Source organism: Gopherus evgoodei, chromosome 13, assembly GCF_007399415.2.
Source record: "Gopherus evgoodei ecotype Sinaloan lineage chromosome 13, rGopEvg1_v1.p, whole genome shotgun sequence".
Classification (NCBI taxonomy): Eukaryota; Metazoa; Chordata; order Testudines; family Testudinidae; genus Gopherus; species Gopherus evgoodei.
This window is the reverse complement of record NC_044334.1, coordinates 7119519-7142383: the sequence shown is the minus strand read 5'-3', so window position 1 is coordinate 7142383 and position 22865 is coordinate 7119519. Positions and strand designations below refer to the sequence as shown.

Genomic DNA, 22865 nt, shown 5'->3' with positions numbered 1-22865 from the left:
TCCGGCCGGAGCGTGGCTGCCCCACAGCCCCGGCCTCCCGGCTGGAGCTCCGGCCGGAGCGCGGCAAGCCCTGCGGCCCCGGCCTCCCGGCTGGAGCTCCAGCCGGAGCGCAGCAAGCCCCGCGGCCCCGGCCTCCCGGCTGGAGCTCCGGCCGGAGCGCGACAAGCCCCGCGGCCCCGGCCTCCCGGCTGGAGCTCCGGCCGGAGCGCGGCAAGCCCCGCGGCCCCGGCCTCCCGGCTGGAGCTCCGGCCGGAGCGCGGCAAGCCCCGCGGCCCCGGCCTCCCGGCTGGAGCTCCGGCCGGAGCGCGGCAAGCCCCGCGGCCCCGGCCTCCCGGCTGGAGCTCCGGCCAGAGCGCGGCAAGCCCCGCGGCCCCGGCCTCCCGGCTGGAGCTCCGGCCAGAGAGCGGCAAGCCCCGCGGCCCCGGCCTCCCGGCTGGAGCTCCGGCCGGAGAGCGGCAAGCCCCATGGCCCCAGCTGGAGCTCAGGCCAGAGTGAGGCAAGCCCTGCGGCCCCGCTCTCCCGGCTAGAGCTCCGGATGGAGCTCCCGGCCCTTTAAATAGCCCCCAGAGCCCTGGGGTAGCGGGGGCTATTTAAAGGGCCAGGGCTCCAGCTGCCTCTGCCACCCTGGTGCTTTAAATAGCCGCCGGAGGCCCGCCGCCCCCATGCATTCCCCAGGGCTCCCGCAGCTATTTAAAAGGTCCAGGGCGGGGCAGAAGCAGGGGAGTCCTGGGCCCTTTAAATAGCCCCCAGAGCCCTGGGATAGCAGGGGGCTTGCGGGCTATTTAAAGGGCCAGGGCTCCAGCTGCCTCTGCTGCACCCCCTGCCCGCACCAGCTCCTCACCCCCTGCCCACTGCCAGCCCCTGCCAAACCCCCTGCCCTGTCTCCAGCCAACCCCTGCCACACACCCCCGCAGCCCTGCCCAAAACAAGCCAGCCCCACACACTCACCCCTGCCCACACCAGCCCTGCACTGCCCACGCTGCCTCCAGCCAACCCTGCTGCACCCCCCTGCCTGAAGCCAGTCAGTCCCACACTCCTCTGTCTCCAGCCCTGCCAACCCCTGCTGCACCCTCCTGTGTCCCTGCCTGAAGAAAGCCCACCCCACACTCCCGTCTCCAGCCAGCCCCGCACCCCTTGCCCTGCCTGCAGCCAGACCCTACCTCCAGTCAGTCCCTCAAACCAGCCCCATGTCCACTGCTGCCCTGCAGTTCCCAGGGCAGTAACCTGCACACCTGCTTCCATGAGGGGGGACAGGGAGCAGCTCGGACCCACACACGTGCACACCCCCAGGGAGTGGTGGGGACTCACACATGTGAAACGGCAGTCATTAATAACCAATCAACAGCCTATATGATGCAATGTACATAATATATAATTTTATTATTTATATAGTTATGGAAAGTAAATAATACATGGAAGAAATGAAAGGCTTTTTTTTTTTTTAAACACTTTTTTTTTTCCCCAAGTCATCTCTGCCAGGGCCCCGCACTTCCTAAAGCCGGCCCTGCCATGGACTGGTAATGGATGAAAACCTTTTCCCAGTAAGTCACCCATTCCAACCTGGCCCCTATTGGTAGTGGTATAATTTGATAGCTATTTGATGAGATTCAGTCTAATTTCTAATGGACAGAAATTGAAAAGCAGCACCAGGCATTGGCAGTCTCAGAAAAGGGATGAAAATCTGAATGAAAATGGAACCTGATCTACCCTCTAATTCATCTGAAGATGGTTCCTATAGCTCAGAGTTGAGGCAAATTGTCAGGGTACAGCAGAGAAATCCTACACTGCCACTATTTGTGCCATTCTTTTCTGTAGGCAGAGGACTTCAGACTCCAGGCATGTAAGCCCAGCACCTTTCACCAGCAACAAAGAGAAGAGGTTGGAATTAAAAAGTACAGTTTATTCACCTTTTGTAACACCAATTATCAAGCAGCAACAAGAAAACAAGCCCACTCAGGTTGGGTGTTCCTAAAGTTGTTCATTAATCCTCAAGAACTGAAATAATAAAGATCACTTGCTCTTTCCCTCAACACTCCCTCCTTTGTAGAGTCCACAGTCAATACAGTGATGGCATTTTAGTCAGGAAGTTCAGAGCTAACCTTATCTAGTTCACAATTACACATCACTCTAATGCTCCTACCATACACTCGATTATTTAGCTGTTATCACCTTCAGTAAACCTGGAAGTTAAATTAACAACAAAGGCCTTTCTGAATGGTTTAAAAAAAAAAAAAAGATAATGAGATTCTATCTTCTGAAGTTCTATAAAACAGGCATTATTAAACATTCCAAAACTTGTTACTAGATTTGAGGGGCTTGCAAATTCCTACTGTATCTTTAATCAGCCATCCGAGAATAATAAAGGGCATTTAACTTATAAGTCTAAGGAGTAGACCATAGGCTCCAAGCCAGAGCACTGATGTCTCTGTTTTCTTTGGCAACTGAACAATTGTTTGCTATATTGTAAAGAATATATACTGTTCTTTTCCTAAAGTTCTGCAGAACTTTGGGTAGCAAACATCTAATAAATATGTCTTAAAGGCCAAAAGGGCTGATTGTCTAGTGAGATAATCAATCAATGAGTATTATCAGGAAGGTGGGACATCAGAGAGGAATGGTTAGGTCATGATAGTGCCCCATAGCCCAAAATACCTGCGGTGAGTCTTTCGTATGTTTGACAATTAAAAAGATAACTGTCCCCAATAACATCACAAGTAGTTTAGCAACTGTAAGCCTTACATCATTTAAATTCTGTCTTCAGCAAATTGAACAGTTAACCACTAATATATTGCCCTTCAAGACCATTCGGAAGATCTCAAAGCCCCTTACAAATATTAATTGAATCTCAGAACACCTCCCTCAGCTGGGGAAATAAAGGCACAAAAAAACCTACATAACTTACCTAAGCTCTCCAGCGAGTCCATGGATGATCTGGGAACAGGCCACAGGCCCCTAGACCCTCAGTCTCCAGATCTTACCACCAATCACTCTCCATCACAAACAAGAAGCTGCTAAGAATTTAGAACTGAACATAACACTGATGGTTGTAAAAACAGCAGGGCCAAAACCAGAACCATCGATCTGTAACCCTCTCCTTTGCAACCCTTGCACTTTTGAGGTTTACATATTGCCACAGAGTGGTTGGCCTTTGTCAGCTGCACTTGTGACACAGCCAACTACCCTCCTCAGGTAGGGAAAATGAAGGTAATGTGACCAGTGGATCATGTGACCCAATTAGGTATCTGGGGTAGATAAAGAAGAGGCCTGAGGAGAGACCCTAGGCAGGAAGGCCTAAGAGTAGGGATGAGAGGGTTGCAGAGAGTTAGATGGCTCCTGCAGAGGACCCTGAAACAGCAGGGGAAAAAAGATTCCACTTAGGTATGGCTGGGAGTGGTCTACCAAGGCAGAGAAGACTCCAGGCAGACAGGCCTGGGAGTGGCTTGATCAAGGGCAAATATATAAGACTTTGAGGACTTTATTTTGAAATTGTTTGTAATATTAAACCAGCCCATGTAAGGGTGATATGGATTACAAGAAAGCTTTCATGAAAGTGAGAAGCCCTGAGCAAAGGGAAACTGAGACAGACATGCTGCAGGGCTACCCCATGCCACAAGGGGGCGCTTTGGAGGTGGTCACCCCATTACAGATATATAATGAGACCTAGATCTGAATCACTCCTTGTTTCAGTTTTGCAGTATAAAATCCCAACCAGCAAAGTCTTGGAAAATCAAAATCTGCAGCATGGCTATGCATCCTATTGGGCAAGTCAATTTAACAGTCATACTTTTAATGTGAAATTATTTCTGCCCTTGGTATAAACACTATTCATTAAAGTTCTCACATACAGGCTGGCTTAGCCAACGAGGCCATGATCTAGGGACCACATTCTAATAAGAAATAGAATTACATCCACATCAGACATCACTGTTGTCGTACTTAAGGCACTCTGAACCTTTGTGAATCACATCCAAGGCCCCAGCACATATCCTCAGTGCAAGGGGATGGACTACCTGATCTCCTGAGGTTTCCTCCAGCACTACATTTCTATGATTTTATTTTCCCATGCCATCCATTTTCTCTCCTAATAACAGCCTCATCAGAGGGAGTGTCATAATTGCTGTGTTTGACTGAAAACAAGAATGCTGCACACACTTTGTTAGAGTCTCACTTCTATGAAAAATTCCAGTGATTACAATAATATTCTACATTCACATAGTGTCTTTCCTTCTAAAAGATCCCAAGGCATTTTACAAACTGCACATAAATAAAATCACTTTGCCCGCCAGTAGAATGCTGCCAGCTCTGGAGTGAGGTGTGCTTTGTTTAACAACATACGGCAACGCTAAACAAATTAGGAAAGGAAGTGAAGAAGAATGGCATATCCAGTTAAAAGCATATTATCCGGTTTGGATTTTTGACAGGACATCAAAGCTGACAACTCTATTATTGTAAAAGTCTCATGGGATCTTTAATGACAATATGAATATACGGTCAAATACTTGGATTTTATGTATCACACAAAAAATGGCACCTCCAGTAGCACAATGACTTACTAATGCTATGCTGGGCGATGAATTCAGGAGGAGAGTTTTGTTTAGTGAGTCAGCAACACAATTTCCTGTTCTTTCCTTGGTGGTCTCCCACCCAAGCAATGACCCAGCTCATCACTGCTACTTATAAGAACTGATCAGAGGAGAACCCAAGATGACTATGGCTACTAAAGAATTTGCTCTCTCTCAAAGCTGTCTCACTAAATTTCCAAATTACACACTGCAACTTGTTAATTTGTTCTATGCTTTCAAATTAAAACTACGAACATGGAAGGCTTACCATCTGAAAGAGCATAAACAATGTGCTTTCTAGATTCTCTTTAGGTTGAGCCCTTGAATTGTACTAATCCTCCCTGCAATTAGAGACAAAACAGCGAGTGTCAAATACAGAGCCAAATCCTGTCTATGGTGCTCATGGGTGACTTTCACTGAGGCCAGTGAAAACCCTATCCAAAGGACGAAAAGAAAATCTAAGCATTCAGCTTTTGCTATTTCATCCACATTCTGGTAAGCAGTGATACCAAGTAATTCAAAGGGTGTTTTCAGTCCACCTCTGTAGATCCCATAGCCCCAAACACTTCTAGTAGCTTCATCCCCTTCATTTTCACAACTCTCACAGAAATATCATGAGCCAAATTTTCATAAGGGGCTTCCACCCCTACCTGTGCAATTCTGTGCATGCAAACACTCATACATACATATTTGATGCACTACTGTCTGCGCATGCACAAGAAGATACACAAATGGAGGTCACTTTTTGAAAATGTGATCCCAGAAGCATGAAAGCCTTGCAAATTATCTAGGGAGAAGAAGTGAACCAACACAATCCAAGCTTCTAAATCATTATGATGACTGCTGGAATATATTTGGGAAGGTATAGTGTTTTCACACCTTTGGCATGGTAAAATCACCTACAATTAAAGTGACATACACAGAAAAGATGGGACATGCTTGGAGATCCAGAGGAAGAGTTTTTCATTTTATTTATTATGGTAACATAACTCACTTTTTGTGAGTAACTCTGAGGTAGTGAGTTTTTAGAAGTATGCTGACGGAGGGCAGTGAAGGGTAGTGGCTTGGAGAACAAGAATGGGAATGGCATTCCACGTACAAGGAGTGACTGAGGAGAGAAGGAGAAAGGGTGAAGAAGATGAATAGGGCACCAGAGCTGGATTTGTAGGTGGAGAGGAGGAGTAGCAGGAGACAAGGTGAGAAACAAGACATTGGATGAAGGTCAATGGGGGGTGGGGGCTTTCAGGGCACTAAAGGGAAGGACAAAAAGTTTAAATTTGAGGCAGTGGTCAAAGGGAAGTCACTGAAGAGATTCAAAGGTGGGGTGACATTGTCTGATTACTACTACTTTTTTCGAGTGGGGGAGAGTATTTCAAATGGACTGGAGGGAAGTGATCCATATATGAGAGAGCCCAGAGAAGAAGAAGTGGCTAAAGTAGTCTCTTGATTCACAGAACTCTCTGATAATGTTCTTCAACCACTGGCCCAGTGCATCAACGGCCTAGGGGCAAGCTATAATCTTTTGTCCATGACCATCATAGTAATGGACTCCAAAAACCCACTGCCCACAGACTGTTCTTGCATGTTGCCTTAGTACACAGACATGTAAGAGAGAAGGAATCTATAGCACAAATACTGCTGGACAAGCTCTTGATCTGATTGTGACAGAGATCATTTTTTTCTATTTCATGGCTATGATGCAAGCTGAGAGGCATCATCGTCATCATCTTAAGGCTTTTCCTCCCCCATATAATCTTTGTAGAGTTTAGCACAGCAAAAATATTCAGTGTGGTGAGCAGCCTTGTGATTGCCTCCAAATGGAAACAGAATCAACTCTCTCTCATTATGAGGAATTTCCCATTACTTTAAAGATAAGATCAATCAGATATGTGGCAGTTTCTGGACTCAATATCAAAGCAAGACCCACCAAACAGGCCCTCTTACCTGGCTAAATTTCATCCAATTTGGCTGATGGAGGTTCAGGGTGTGCTGCAGCCTCAGCCACATGCAAGACAGAACATTGTCCCTTATGGCTATTAAAAGCCAGAGGAGTGACACTAGGACCCTTATTAACGGAAATTATTACTGCCTTCTTCCATGAGGGCAAGTGGCCGACCATCCAAAAGCAAGTGGTGGCTAGGACTCTACAGAAGAAACCATCTTTTGATGGTGGCAATGACATCAATCTTGAACCTTCCATTTTGGGAGAAGGTTATTGACAAACCAAGTCCAGCTTCACCTAGATCGCTCTACTTTCCTGGAATCCTATCAATCTAGCTTTAGACCTGGGACTGCAGAGACTGAACTATTTCTTTGGTTATTATTATCTGTTAAATACTGACAGTGGACTGATTATCTCCATTTTATTAATAGACAGAGGTCAGGTTCCTTACTTATTTTATTAGGTCTTATAGCACTGGGTAAAAAAATAAAGCCTCACAGCAGCGAATCTCAGAGCCTGGATCAACTGATTTGGGCTCATGGGTCTCTGACTATGGAGCTAAAAACAGCAGTGCAGATATTCCCACTTGGGCTGGAGCTTAGGCTCTGAAACCAGTGAGAGGATGGGTTTCAGAGCCCAGGCTCCAATGCGAGCAGGAACATCTATGCTGCCGTTTTAGCCCTGTAGCTCAAGTCCAAGTTAGGGATTTTTTTTGGTTGTGTAGACATATGCTGATACTGTTGATCTTGAAGTGTCACCAACTCATCAATGGGAACTGGTAGAGGTGGACTGGGACCATTTTATAATGGCTCCAGTCACTTCTTTGGGAAGGTTCTAGATTGCTGTGAGAGGCACTGTTAATCTTCCTCAAGGACTTTCATGTACAGTGTCCCACAGGAGTCAGTCCTGTTGTCCCCTCGCATTTAGGGAATGCTACAGCTAGAGCCTAAAATGAACATTGTGGTTGTGGCAGCACAGGCAGCAGCTTGGGCTAGCCAACCAAATACAATCCCACATGACCCTTGAGTACATTTTCAAGTGACTAGCCCATACCACCATCTATGCTGCTGCCATCAGACTACTTTTTTAGGTGCTAACTCAAGCAGAGCTACGACGTGTACATCTATCTGCATTGGGAATTACACCTCCCAGCTGCAGTGCAGACATACATACACATTTAGGGTGAGTCTGCTAAGGGAAACTAAGACATGTCTTGGCTACAGTGACACTAGTACGTTGATGATACTTAGCCACGATCCTGAAGTCTCTGTGCTTTGCTGAGTTAGGACCCTGGATGAAAGCCACATGGTTTAAACCAATCCAGAAAAGATTAAGGCGATAATGCTGGGCACAGAAAAATACCCTGAAACACTGATGAGGATTCTAACTGCTCCCTCCAGTAAAAGTTACCACCACCCTTTTCCAAGTCATGTACAGTCTCAGGGTTTTATGTGATCCATTGCTGATTATCTGATCATCAGAGGCCAGAAGAGCCTTTTATCATCCAGGAATCTGTTACCTTACATCTCTGATGCACACCTCACTACAGCCTTCCATGCCTTTGTCATCTTCAGGCTGGGATACATAATGTGCTCCTAGAACTACTCTCAAAGAGCACTTGGAAGATTCAGCTAGTGCAAAATGTGTCGTCCTGCTTCTCAAGTGGAGCAGGCCAATACAAACACATAACACAATGCTCTATTAGCTCCTGGCCTGTTTCCAGGTGTAATTCAGGTGTTTGCTATCATCTCTAAAGCCATAAGTGGCCTGGGACAGACTCTCCTCATATGCTCTATCACAGCTGTTGCATTCCACCTGTATACGGTACTTATTTTAAGGCTAAACTCCAGGAGTGAGCACCATTGCCTTCTTAGGGGAGGGCCCTTAGCTGTAGAATTTCCTCCATCCACAATCCATCCAAGATTGGGATTTATTAGGAAACCGTGCAAGATGCATTTGCTTATTCTATATAATCTTAGTTTGTATTTGTAACCAGAGATCACTTGTCTCATGAATAAATACAGGCTGGGTGGGTTTCATCCATACCAATTCTGGATTACACATGGTTGTTTAATAGGCACCAGGTACGACAACAGGAACACTATAAACAAATAAATAATAATTTAATATTTAGTTCTTACAAAGTGCATTACAAACATTAACTAATTAATGTTCATAACCACATGAGGTGAAACCAAAGCAAAGAGGTTAGGGGATTTGACTAAAGCCACCGGAAACAGTCAGTGTCACCGCCAGGATAAGTGCACAAAAGTTCCTGGTCTCCAGGGCTGTGCTCAATCCACTAGACCATGCCCGTGTCTTTTTTTATAGGGCCTTTCAGTATGTAATAGAAACCTAAAAATAGTCTCTTTTCCTCAGCTAACCCATCCCCTCGCAATAAATGAAATAAGGAATCTGCCGATAAACTTTCCAACATAAACATTCTCGCTGTAAAAACTTTGTGGAGTTTATGCTTAGTATTCTGGGGTAATTATTCAGAAATGTTTTGGGACAACCTTTTATAAACAGTATGGAGCCTGAAATGGTTGAAGCATGAGCATATCTGCACATTGGCTTCTCTCAGGAAATCAGCAACTATTGGCCCCTTTTCTTCCACCATATTACATTGTCCTTTATTTAAGCTCTCAATAGGAGGACACAATTTGCTTCATTTCATCTTTCGAGTATCACTAAATTAACAGATAAGAAGACTTATCAGTAGGAGGCTGTCCAGGAGGGAGTGAAGATAAGTAGTGAAGGTACTAACAGGATCAATGCAAACAGCATAGGCACATTCAAACATTCAATTCAAACAGTAATAGCACATTCTGACCCGCTTCAAAGGAAGACCTAATTCCTTTAATGGATTCATTACCCCACACCCACAGTCATTTTGCCTGTCACCCTAGTCTACAATCCTTGCCAAATTGTTACCAAAGTAGCAAAGCAGTCACAGCTGACACAAACACTGCTCCCTCATTATCAAGAAAGATCCCCTGACTGTCTACTGAAGTCCCTGCACTGTTCCTGTCTCCATGATTTAAACCTGATCCCGTTTCCAAAGCAACTTCCATTGCCATCAAGTAGGAAGGCTGCCAATATTTACCTTGTGAGATCTGCTACAGGCAGGTAGCCTTGTTATGCAACTGTAAACAAACTCACAGCACCACTACAGCCAAAGAGAAGAAAGTATGACATATTCTAATGTGAGGAGCACCACTGGCCTGAATCAGAATTCAGCTGGCATAAACCAGGGTTAAGGCTTCCCCATCAGCAGAAAAGTATCCACCACCTCTGCTCTGTCAGGGGGCCCTGAGCCAGGCACTAAAGCCCCCAAAAATGGGCTGTGTGTTGAAGGTGTGGCCTTGCTACTTGGAAGATGTGTAGTTTCAGCACATTGACTGGGCTCCTGAAGAGATTAAAGCTGCCCTTCCCAGACACAACCCATGAGGGAGGGCAGTGGTATAGATACTGCCTGCCCTCCCCCTATGAGAGAATCCCAACTACAATGTGTCTCAAGGAATCAAGCCCCATCTCTGAGTTCTGGTTATAAGCAGAGACTGAGAGGCTGGTTGAGGATTATTAAGCTGAAAGGGAAACCTGCCTGGAAAAAGATCACTGACTGGATGCAGGAGATATTTAAGAGCAATAATATCTCACAAGAAGAAGAAACATGTAGTTTTCCAAACAGGCAGGCAAAAATAATTCATTATGACTTTTTTTTTTTTTTTTTTTTACAGATGTTTACAGTAAATTCAGTGCTGATGAGAATGCTGGATTGACAGTGCTACACACTAAAGCCCTCTTTTTATCCACAGACCAAGTACAACACACTTCCTCACCAATGTGCTTCATGCATGTCCTTATGGGACCTCTCTACGGGATTAAGTCATTCAATCCCTAGCCTTCCTGCTGAGATGGCCAAAAAAAGAACCAAAAGGAGGTTTAGATGAGATGTTTTTATATTATGGATAGGAACTGTTAGTAAACATAATGATTCTAATGATTCCAAAAATAGTCACAGTTATTAACAGTTACCTGAAGGAATAAAAAACGTATAGCCTTGTTTCAACTCAATTCTTTGGCATAGTTCCACCCTGTCTCCCAGAAAGATATCACTTTGCTTTCCTGACAGAACCCATTCTTCATAAAGTTCTAGATTCTGCAGAGTAGGCGGAATCAACCAGAAGATCTAAAAATAAAACAAAAGTTTAACTCTTACAAACAAGCAATGAAAATAAAGAGCTAGCATTTTCAGCAACGTTAAAGGGTGGCAATTAAGTGAATATACATAAGCAAATATATTTTCAACATAAAGTATAAATTTTCCATGTGCTGTACACAGAGGTCCCTAGCAGATTATAGCAGTAACTGGTATACACGACGGAAGCAGCAAGATTACTCGCAATTGTCATACTGCTTCTACAAAACATCATCTCTGTAAACTTGAGTCCACTAAGAGCTTACTATACCACACAAGCTTGGAACATAATATTACTCTCACCTCAATTAGATATGTAGATGAGCAGTATCAGGAGCACAGAGATGTTCTATTTGCTGCACTTACTTCAATACACATAGCACCTATCTCCACTGAAATCTCAAATATATGACTAGTTATATCTAAACCAGTATACCTAGAAGAATGTGGATATAGTTATCTATGCTGCAAATTTGCATACTTCTGTTTTTGAATGAGTGTGTGTGCCTGTGCATATTCATGCATATGGTTAAAGGATCCTGAAAACTAAGAAGAGGCTCAGAGATTCTGGCAACCTAAGGAGATGTGATATGGACACATGGACGCAGCTGTGGTATATGGCCAGTTACATGTTACGCAACACTTCCAGTATACAGAAGCATAAAATAAGCCTTTTCATATCAAACTTTTCTGATATTTTGGTGCCTTGGAATATTCAAATGTACTTGTTTCACAGACTGAAGGGCTGTCTCCCCTGTTTAGTTAAACTCCATGTTCATCAGCCAGGCCAGAAGATTTACAGTTTGATTACTTACAAGCAAAAGTCAAACAAACAAACGAGCAGAGCAGACCTCACAAGAAATCCCCAAAAATAAAGATGTTACACTGTCAAGTCTACTTACCTTCCCTCCTCGGAAAACGTGATACCACACTGAAGTACCACCAAAATCAATGTGAAAATCAGTGAAGCATCCTTTCACGCTCATCAAACAGTACCTGAAAAGCACATTGGGGTGGGGTGGGGGGAATACAAACATCAAGAGTTACAATGAGCAGTCTGAAAACAACACTACTTATTAATTTGCAGCGTAGCTGCCTATGTAGAGATCTCAAGCCAACGAAGCTGTTATATCTCTACAGACACCTCATTTAGTCATCTTAATAGGACAAAAACAGGACTATAATTGGACTTCTGTTGGGAAAAACATGCCTATAATTCTGTATGTTATTCAGTTGTCTGGAGAGAAAGCTATCAGTTATAAAAGGCTTGGGAAATGTTAAACTTAAGTTGGTCAAAAATAATCTCCACGCTATTCTCTACTCCAGGTGTGATCTCCTCCATTACTAAAAGCAATAACCTTCACCAAAAGTTGTGTGTTGACTGATTCAAAGAACAAAGTTTTTAAAAAATCTCATCTGGATATAAATCCCATTGGACATCAATTACCTAACTACTACCACTGCAACTTTTGCAGGAGACAGAGTGATGGAAGCTTCATTTGGCAAATAAACTGTTTTCATTCCCATTTCCAAGTATATCTGTGCAGAATAATTGAAGGTATCAGTATGCAGTATTCCAAAGTACCAGATCACTGTAATTTTTGCCCTCTAGATCTATTTTTTCAGAGCAGTTTAATGTCAACATTGCTGCAAAGGTATACAACGGCTCTCAGCTCACTGCATGAATCTCGAGCCTCCAGCCACCATCTGTAACTAATGGCCGAATTACAGCCGCCCTTCTCACAACAGGCACCTTTTGCAAATGCAGAAAACACACACCACTTAACCCACTAACCTCTTTTCCTTGTTCCAGTCGCCCTTTCATGGCTTTTTTTTTTTTAAGTTGTGGAAACAATATCAGAAAGTGATCAAAAAAGGTTTCATTTAACTGTGTCTTTTTCTCATCACATTCAGGTAGAGAATCTCAGCGGTATGCAGACGGCGTGCAAAAGTCCCTCTAGATGATAGGCTAGAAGGGACCTTACCATGTGTCTGCAGAAGGCTAGCAAATCAGAGAGACAGTTGGATACATAAGAGCCTGCTGCCTAGCAACCCCATCCAGTGCTGGAGTTGACAGAATGATACGCAATGCTGTCATGAAGACAGTCAATTTGTGTGCTTCAAAAAAGTCCTGTGCCTTCATCTCACAATTAAAACCTCTCCTTGTACAATAATAATGCTTTCCTCTTACCCACTCTGGAATTTCAGCAGCATTTTGAAGCAGGGATAGAGATTTTTCCACCTTTGGAGTATTTCAGATACTTCAAAAAATCACAGCTAGCCAAGAAGCTGCCTAGACTCCAGATATGCTCCATTTCAAAATATGAGTCCTTCATTCCCAAATACATTTTTTAAAAATCTCTCCTTTTCTTCTCCTCTCCCACGATGCTGCTGACTACACGTCAGATGGAAATTAAAAACAAAGAAGCAGCTTATAAAGGAAGTTTCCTTTCTTTATATCAGCCTGCAGAAAGTCAGATGTAGAATAATTGCTAATAAAACAAAAATAACCTGAGAATGTATCAATTCAAAGGAGGTCTTGACAAACATTGGAAAAACAAAAATTTTAAATCAAACACAAATTATTATAGACTCCATTATTTTCAGTCTCCATAAAATCAATTACAAAACATTATTAAACAAACAAATTAAAACAAATTGTCCAAGGCAATACTGCCCACCCAGGATTGCCAATCGATAGTCAGATACTTTGGATTGTTGCAAATGGCCTTCTCTATACTCCTTGGGCTTTTATTTGTCTTGTTGTTTTTTTTTTAATAACCTTCAACCCACAATTTGAGGCTGTTTGTCTCTTTGTATTGAAGGTGGAAAAAATATAAATTAAATTTCCAGTTAAACCACAAAATGCTCAAAAAGAGCTTTGCAAATGAGAACACGCTGATGCAGAGATAGCTGGAAACATTCGACTTTTTTTTTTCTTTTAATAGCATGTTGTCTTGAAACTCCTCTAAACAGAATAATTTCCATTCCCAAGAAAGGTTGATTCAGTGAAAGATCCACAAGCGGTGGTTAATAAAACCTATAAAGCATTTGGAAAGATCAGTTTTTCTTTCCATCTACAACTGAAACCAATCACAAACAAGTTATTCCATCCTTAAATTTCTGTTGTTAATCTAACAGGGATGCTTCTGTCCAACACCCAACAGTTAATGGAAGCGTTAGGAGTCTGAAAAGCGATCTGCCGCCATACAGCAATCTCCCTTGTTGCCAGACTCTGGCACAATGCCTTTGCATTGACCTCTACAGCTTCCTCTTCCAATGTACACTGCAGTCACATGGTCTCCTCAGCACAGTTCCATGCTACAGCTAATCTTACACAGACACCACTCTAACCTCAGCTGGCAGCTTCTCAACACTAACGGCTGCTAATTTGGTTAGAGAGAGAGCAAGTTTTTAGGTTTTTCCACAACAAAATGTCCGCGAGGAAAAGAAACTAGAAACAACATCTACTCTGCTTCCTTCAGTTACAGCTCTAGTCTCTGCCTTAAGCATTCTGGGCCGGAGCAGGTAATGTGAATGTAGGAATGCACTTTCAAGTAAGACAGAGAGAGAATCTTGTCAGAGTTACACACACACACACACACACACACACACACACACACACACACACACACACACACACACACACACACACACACACACACACACACACACACCCCAATACAAGCACAAACAATTAATCCAACTATGTTTCTTCACAAGTGCTGTAATTTCCAGTCCCTGCAGACTCAACTTTATCTCACTATACACCCCCGGTTGGGTTTTTAAAATATGCAGCTGCTTGCAATCTAGTTTTTTTAAAAGCCTCCCTTTCCTGCTAGAGTTTATTTTGTGCTCTCTCTAGTATCCTGAAACTGTTCAACTGTTAGTTGATGCACTATTATATTTTTCTTTCTGAAAAGATCTGGGGAAATGTAGTACCCATTGAGACAACAAACAGAGACCCACAAACTCACAAGCAAACAGAACAACAAATACTGAAACAGCACTGATGGACAAAAACCCTTAGGCAAACAGGGACAACATGTAGACGACAGATTCAAAGCAAACACAGATACCATGTGCTGACACACAAATCCACATTCACAGCTTCAAGCCCACCAGCGGCAGGAGACACATGCAGAGAAACAAAGGCAGAAACAAACACTGAGTTACAAACACACTTGAGAACAGAGAGATGCAGAGGCACATGCATAGAAACTCAGGAAGGCAGACACACAAGCAAACACACACACACAAGTTCATTACCCGGAGCTCAGTTCCTTCCTTTTCTTTCGTTGTAAGTACAGCACTGCACAGCACAGCACACGGCTCTATTCCCTCTGGCATTACAAGGACTCCCCTGCCACTAAGCTCAGCCCATAAACCACTCCCAAACCCCAGCAGATGCTTCTGTTTTTGTTCGGGCCAATGAGAAAAGTATAGCTCACTCTTCCGTCCTCCCAGGAGCAAACCCCGGCTGGTTGAAATCCCTAAGCCTGAAACCGAATACCACAAAACCATGAGCCAACTACAAGTGCCAAACCAAAGAGCAGAAGCAGGCCACAGCTTTCTGTTTATTTGTTGGATTTTTTTTTTTTAAACAAGCAGTGGCAGCTGGTTTATTTGTTAACAATAATGTCTTTCCTAAAGGAGGTAGCTCACACACACAGCCCATTAATAATTACACTGATACTTCCAAGGAATCTAACTCTTCCTGCCAAAGCTCATGGTGGATCCTAAACGCACAGCTCCTGACATCTCCTCTTGTTACTGTAGCCTTTACTTATTGCATCTGAAAATGTGACATGGTAGAAAACAGGAAATAGATACCTTTAAGAGAATCGTCAATAACTGCCTGACCCACTGAGTGACACAAACTCACTATAACTGAAAGCCACAAATTACACCACAAGACAAAAGAAACCATTGTCACCCAGGAGACATGGAGCCAGCACTCTCAACCCCTTTTGCTTTCCTGTACTCCACCCCATCCTCAACACGAGTGCACTAAAAGGCCCCACATGGCAGTGGCTATCCCTGTGCCCAAAGAGAGCAGCTAAATAGCTCCCTCAAGAGTCTCCCTTCTAAGCACTGCTTCAAGTCCCGCAAAGCTGAATTCTTCATGTACTGCAGCCCACCTTTCCCTTCATTTGGAGCAAAGAAGACATTAGTTTGCAAGTAGGACATAAAATTCAGGCTGCACGGTGGTTCCAAGAAGCAGGAAGGAAGAACTGAACCCAGCTCACCAGCATACTTAGCGCTCAGGAAATCTAGCTATTAGTGTCTCTCCTGCATGACATGATGCTTTTCATACCGTCTTCCCTCCCTCCCACAGTAACTAAGGGATCCCACCAGGAAACCTAACCAGACTCTTCCACATGGTAGGATGCATGCACATCTCCTGCTGGGCAGGATGTGCAAGATCAATAACATTTACCATTATCAGGACAATGGGCCATCCAGGACATTGTTTTCAACTGACATTAATTATGTTTCCTATCATACTACACAAGTCAGGAACAGAGCAGCTAGAGCCACCGTAACCAGCTTTTCCTATAGAAGACAGCCAAGCTTCTAAATCTGATTAAAACAAAGCACCACTTACAGCAAGACCATTAATAATTAGGAGGTTCCACACCTCATAGCTTCTGAAGGCTGTTCATTGCATACACCAGCGTCTCCTTGTATCCCTTCATTCCACTCCACAAGTTCCCCGTTTGCCACCCTCCCATTCCACTCTATTTCAGGAATTCCCTGCAACTCTCCCCTTCACCCCTCCTTCATGCCTGGGGCTGTGTCCCTCCTGTCCCCCGAAGCCAAGGTCTCTGTGTGGGTTCCACATGCCTCTCTCCCCCTCAAAGCACCCTCTGCCAGGGGTTTTGTGTACCCCTATTCCCCCGCCCTCCCAGACCAAGGTCCTACAATCTCCCCCCACCCCAGGGCCTGTGTGCATGCCACCCCTTCCCTCCCCCATTATTATTTGTCTGGAAAATTAGTCATTCAAACTGTCAACATGTTAAACTCGCTTGGGAGGAGTGGCGGAGATAAGATTGTGGTATTGTCATATTGGAAAGGGATAAGGGTGCTATCAACAAGTTGTTTGATTACAGACAAATGCAGAGGTGCTGGAAGCTGTGGCTGTGCTAACAGGATGGCAGGAGATCCATGTGTCCCCCATTTTCTCCGTTTTGGTGTTCCCCAGAATCAATAGCCACTAATGCCAAGAACATTCTGTGCAATTTTGGAACTGATCAAATGTGGCATTCAAATGTTATCACATAATAGAGAAATGCCATCAAGTTGAGAGTGTGGCCTGATAAGTTTGGCCAATTATTCATTAAGTATGGTATACACACAAGGCACTTAAGAGCATTTAAAAGATGAGATCCCTGCCCTGAAGAGCTAATGATCTATCTCAGACAGACAAAAACAAATGGGGATAACAAGAGAAAGCCTGTATTTTCTGGGTGTGCGTAGGTTGACCCCTATATTTTGTAAAGCAACTGCAGAGTCAGACTTTCTGGACACACACACCCACAGCTCAGATTGGAAATTAATAAGTAGTGGTACGTTCCCAAGCACTGCCACCAATTCAAACTCCACCCACACGATGCCAAAATAAAATGCTGCTCACAGTGCACTGTACGAATCTTCACAGTATGATTATTCCTCTTCCTGTGTGCTGTGACTAGTAAGGAAATAGTCATTTAAATGTAGACTGTAAGAAAGGGGTAGGCAACCTATGGCACGGGTTCCGAAGGCGGCATGTGAGCTGATTTTCAGTGGCACTCACACTGCCCATGTCCTGGCCACCGGTCCGTGGGGCTCTGCATTTTAATTTAATTTTAAATGAAGCTTCTTAAACATTTTAAAAGCCTTGTTTACTTTACATACAATAATAGTTTAGTTATATATTATAGACTTACAGAAAGAGACTTTCTAAAAATGTTAAAATATATTACTGGCATGCGAAACCTTAAATTAGAGTGAACAAATGAAGATTCGGCACAGCACTTCTGAAAGGTTGCCAATCCCTGCCATAAGATATTGGTGTCAACCAGACAGAGGAACTGGAGAAGTTCATGCCTCTCAAGGTATGTCTACACAGCAAAGAAAAACCTGTGGCTGGCTTGTGCCAGCCAGCTTGGGCTGTGAGGCTGTTTCATTGCTGTGTTAACTTCCTGGCTCAGGCCAGCTGCAGGTTTTTCTTTGCTGTATATACCCCAGCGCTATAAATTCAGGCTGCCTGTAGACCTCAGCACCACAGCTTATACTTGATATACCTTTAAAAGGTTCCCATTTAGCTTTAAGAACCAAATAAGTCCTTTAAAAAAAAAGAAATGTGCCTAAAATAGCAGTCCCGAGGGAATGTGCCAAATTGCCAATGTGCACCAAACGAGCCCATTCTACCCTGGCAAATACTGATCATAAGGGCCTTTTGGTACCTGTCAAAGTGCAGCACACATCTTTATCTTTGTGACAATAGTATTTGTTTGAAATATTGATGGTTATTTCTGCCAGCTCTGTAATACTGCAAGTTCTGTGAGCTTTATATAATATGGTGTTTGAGATTAATGCATTAATCTGAGAACAAATCATACAATAGTAGGACTGGAAGGGACCTCAAGAGGTCATCTAATCCCACGGCAGGACTAAGTATTTCTAGATCATCTCTGAGGCCTGGTCTACATTACGCGTTTAAACCGATTTTAGCAGCCTTAAACCGATGTAACGCTGCACCCGTCCACACAACGAGGCCCTTTATATCAATATAAAGGGCTCTTTAAACCAGTTTCTGTACTCCTCCCCAACAAGAGGAGTAGCGCTGAAATCAGTATTACCATATCGGATTAGGGTTAGTGTGGCCGCAAATCGACGGTATTGGCCTCCGGGCGGTATCCCACAGTGCACCATTGTAACCGCTCTGGACAGCGATCTGATCTCGGAGGCAGTGGCCAGGTAGACAGGAAAAGCCCTGTGAACTTTTGAATTTCATTTCCTGTTTGCCCAGCATGGAGCTCTGATCAGCACGGGTGGCGATGCAGTCCCAAATCCAAAAAGAGCTCCAGCATGGGCCATACGGGAGATACTGGATCTGATCGCTGTATGGGGAGGCAAATCTGTTCTATCACAGCTCCGTTCTAGAAGATGAAATGAGAAAGCATTTGAAAAAAATCTCCAGGCTATGATACAGAGTCCACAGCACAGTGCTGCGTGACAAGCGTAACGGAAAGCCAAAGAATCAAATGGACGCTCATGGAGGTAGGGAGGGGATACTGAGGACTCCAGCTATCCCACAGTCCACAGCAGTCTCCAAAAAGTATTTGCATTCTTGGCTGAGCTTCCAATGCCTGTAGGGTCAAACACATTGTCCGGGGTGGTTCAGGGTATAGCTCGTTAATTTATCCCCCTCCCCCTCGTGAAAGAAAAGGGAAAAATCGTTCCTTGACTTTTTTCAGTGTCACCCTATGTCTACTGCATGCTGCTGGTAGACGCGATGCTGCGGCAGTGAACAGCAGTATCCTCTCCCCTCCCCTCCCCAGTGGCAGACAGTATAATACGACTGCTATCCATCGTCATCATCAGCCCGTGAGTGCTCCTGGCTGGCCTCAGGTGACGTCGGCCAGGGGCGCCTGGGTAAAAATACGAATGACTCCCAGTCATTCCCGGCAGATGGTACAGAATGGCTGGTAACCGTCTTCATCATAGCAACTGGGGGCTGAGCTCCATCAGCCCCCTCCCTTTCATGTGTAAAGAAATGATTCTGTACTGCCTGGACTATCATAGCAGCAGGATGCTGGGCTCCTCTCCCCTGCACCGTTTAATGTCCTGCCTGGACTATCATAGCAGCTGGAGGCTGCCTCCCCCTCATTTTATCTCACTAACAAGTCAGTGTTTCTTATTCCTGCATTCTTTATTACTTCATCACACAAATGGGGGGACACTGCAACGGTAGCCCAGGAGGGTTAGGGGAGCAGGGAATCAACGGGTGGGGTTGTTGCAGGGGCACCCCCCGTGAATGGCATGCAGCTCATCATTTCTACGGGATCTGACACGGAGCAGCTGTGCTCTCTGGTTCTCTGGTACGCTGGTTCTCTAGTACACTTGCACCATATTCTAGGTAGGACTGACTCTATTTTTAGATACCATAAAGGAGGGATTGACTCGGGGAGTCATTCCCATTTTTATCTTTGTGCCCTCAGCTGACCTCAGCCAGGGGCACCCATAACAGCAGCAGACGGTACAGAACGACTGATAACCGTCATCTCATCGCCAATTTACAATGGCATGGCAGACAGTACAGAACAACTGATAACCGCCTCTGCTATCTTGCAAAGGTAAATGAATGCTGCCGTGTAGCGCTACAGTGTCGCGTCTGTTAGCAACATCCAGTAGACATACGGTGACAGTAAAAAAAAGCTGAATGGGCTCCATGGTTGCCGTGCTATGGCGTCTGCCAGGGCAATCCAGGGGAAAAAGGCGCGAAATGATTGTTTGCCGTTGCTTTCACGGAGGAAGGAATGAGTGATGACATTTACCCAGAATCACCAGCGACACTGGTTTTGCACCATCATGCTTTGGGGTCTCAACCCAGAATTCCAATGGGCGGGAAGACTGTGGGAATTATGGGATAGCTACGGGATAGCTACCCACAGTGCAACGCTCCAGAAATCGACGCTAGCCTCAGACCATGGACGCACACCACCGAATTAATGTGCTTAGTGTGGCCGCGTGCACTCGACTTTATACAATCTGTTTTACAAAACCGGTTTATGTAAAATCGGAATAATCCCATAGTGTAGACATACCCTGACAGGTATTTGTCTGATTTACTCTTAAAGAGCTCCATTGATGAAGATTCTACAACCTCCCTGGGCAATTTATTCCAGTGTTTAACCCCCCTGACAGTTAGGAAGCTTTGCCTAAGGTCCAACCTAAACCGCCCTTGTTGCAATTTAAGCCCGTTGCTTCTCGTCCTGTTCTCACAGGTTTAGAAAACAATTTTTCTCCCTCCTCCATGTAACTACCTTTTATATACCTGAAAACTGTTATGTCCCCTCTCATTCTTCTCTCCTCCAGACTAAACAAACCCAATTTTTTCAATCTTCCTTCATAGGTCATGTTTTCTAGACCTTTAATCATTTTTGTTGCTTTTCTCTGGACTTTATCCAATGTGTCCACAGCTTTCCAGAAGTGTGGTGCCCAGAACTGGACACAATACTCCAGGTGAGGCCTAGTCAGAATGGAGTAGAGTGGAAGAATTACTTCTCGTGTCTTACTTACAACACTCCTGCAATAGGGCTGCCAGGCGTCCAGGTTTTGACTGGAACACCCAGTTAATAAGGGACCCTGATGGCTCTGATCAGCACCACTGACCGGGCTGCTAAAACTTCAGTTGAGAGCACAGCGGGGCTAACACAGGCCTCCCTGCTGCCCGGCTCTGTACAGCTCCTGGAAGCAGTCAGCATGTCTGCATCCTAGGCCACAGGAGCTCCGCGCGCGTGCCCCCACCCTAAGTGCAGGCTCCACAGTTTCTATTGCCAGGAACCGCGGCCAATAGGAATTGCGGGGGGTGCACCTACGAGCACGGGCAGTGCACGCAGCCCCCTGGCCCTCTGCCTAGGAACAGACATGCCAGCTGCTTCTGGGAGTCACCTGAGGAAGCGCTGCCCAGCTACAGCCCACACCCCAAAACCGCTCCGCACCCCAACCTCCTGCCCCAGCCTGGAGCCCCCTCCGGCACCCAAACCCCCTCCCAGAGCTCACGCTCGCAACCCTCCCTCACACCAACCCCTGTCCCAGCTTTGAGCCCCCTCCCACACCCTGAACCCCTCATTTCTGGGCCCCTCCCCAGAGCTCACGCGCCCAGCTGAAGCCTCAACTCCTCCGCATCCCAAACTCTGCCCCAGCTCAATGAAAGTGAGTGAGTGTAGGGGAGAGCAAGTGACGGAAGGGAGGGGGATGGAGTGAGCGGAGACAGGACCTTGGGGAAGGGGCGGTTTTGTGCGATTAGAAAGTTGGCAATCCTATCCTGCTAATACATGCCAGAATGATGTTTGCTTTTTTTGCACAGTGTACACTGTTCACTCTTGTTTGAAATGCTTTGTTATCCAATGGGTGTGGACAAGAACTTTTGCCTATCAGCCTAATATTCTTTTACTTAGAATAATTATAGTCATATAACTGATTTTCATACCAAAAGCAATTCATAAACAAATAGAGAGAGTATCATCAGAAATACAGCATGCTGAATATAGTGTCAGCCTGTATTCCAGGATCACCAGTTCCACTATTCATTAACAGCCCCTCCACACAGTGGACAAATTTCTGCCTCTAGAGGCAGACGCCAGTTCATAATTAGATTCTAGTTCAGCAAAACATTTAATCACATGCTTAAATCTATCCCTATTCAGCAAAGGGATGAATATATTGGGATATACTGATGAAACAGAGCCTAAAAGAGGAGGAATAAGACTGACCCTGATACAGGATATGAAATCAGACCAGCATCGTATTTTAGTAGATAGGTGAATTATTTGTATGGGAGACATCTTTTTTTTAACAAAAGACAGCAATGATTTATTCTATATTAGCTAAGATCAATCATTAAGTAAAAGGGAAATTTTCTAAAGCACAAAGTGCAGTTGTGGGTCCCTAACCCTTAGAAAATCTTCCCCCAACACAAAATCTATTAAAAATTATTTTTCTCAACAGTTTTTAGAAACATCTGTCATTATTTCATCACACCCATAACTATGAATGGTGCTAGGGTCTCTATTACTACTACCTGGCAAATAGTCTTGCCAGTCTAATGATATAGGGCCCAATCCTGCAAATATTTACTCATGTAAGTAATCCTTATTCAGTTAGCTAGTCCCATTAACTTCAATGGGACTACTTCGTATAAATAAGGGTTTGCAGGATCAGACTCACAGTTTAACACAGAAGATGAAGCTCGGGATATGAAAACAAGCACAGCCAGGAGAGTTTCAGAATACTCATAAGGCAAGTTACTATTTAGTCCATCTTTTGGGGGAGATTTAACAGTGGCTTAATATTTAAACTATTTGTAAACTAAGTTTTTTTCCTCCTTCATGGAAAACGTTTAGTTTTTGGTGAAAAATAGAAAACCCAAGTCAGAAATGCTGCTGTAATG

General features: G+C 44.5%; 1 protein-coding gene across 6 annotated transcripts in view; it reads right to left on the bottom strand.

The window, feature by feature from the left end:
• KDM2B (lysine demethylase 2B) overlaps positions 1-22865 on the bottom strand; it is a 176040-nt gene that overhangs the window by 91759 nt on the left and 61416 nt on the right. For 3 of the 6 annotated variants that reach the window (XM_030583398.1, XM_030583397.1, XM_030583399.1), the window contains 2 exons: positions 11608-11701; positions 10543-10696 (listed from right to left, as the gene is read on the bottom strand). In XM_030583398.1, the coding sequence (XP_030439258.1) occupies positions 10543-10696; positions 11608-11701 (248 nt within the window). Of the gene's footprint in view, positions 1-10542; positions 10697-11607; positions 11702-12500; positions 12857-12896; positions 14266-14974; positions 15082-22865 lie in introns of those variants that run through there. The other 3 variants (XM_030583401.1, XM_030583400.1, XM_030583402.1) reach the window with 3 other exon arrangements.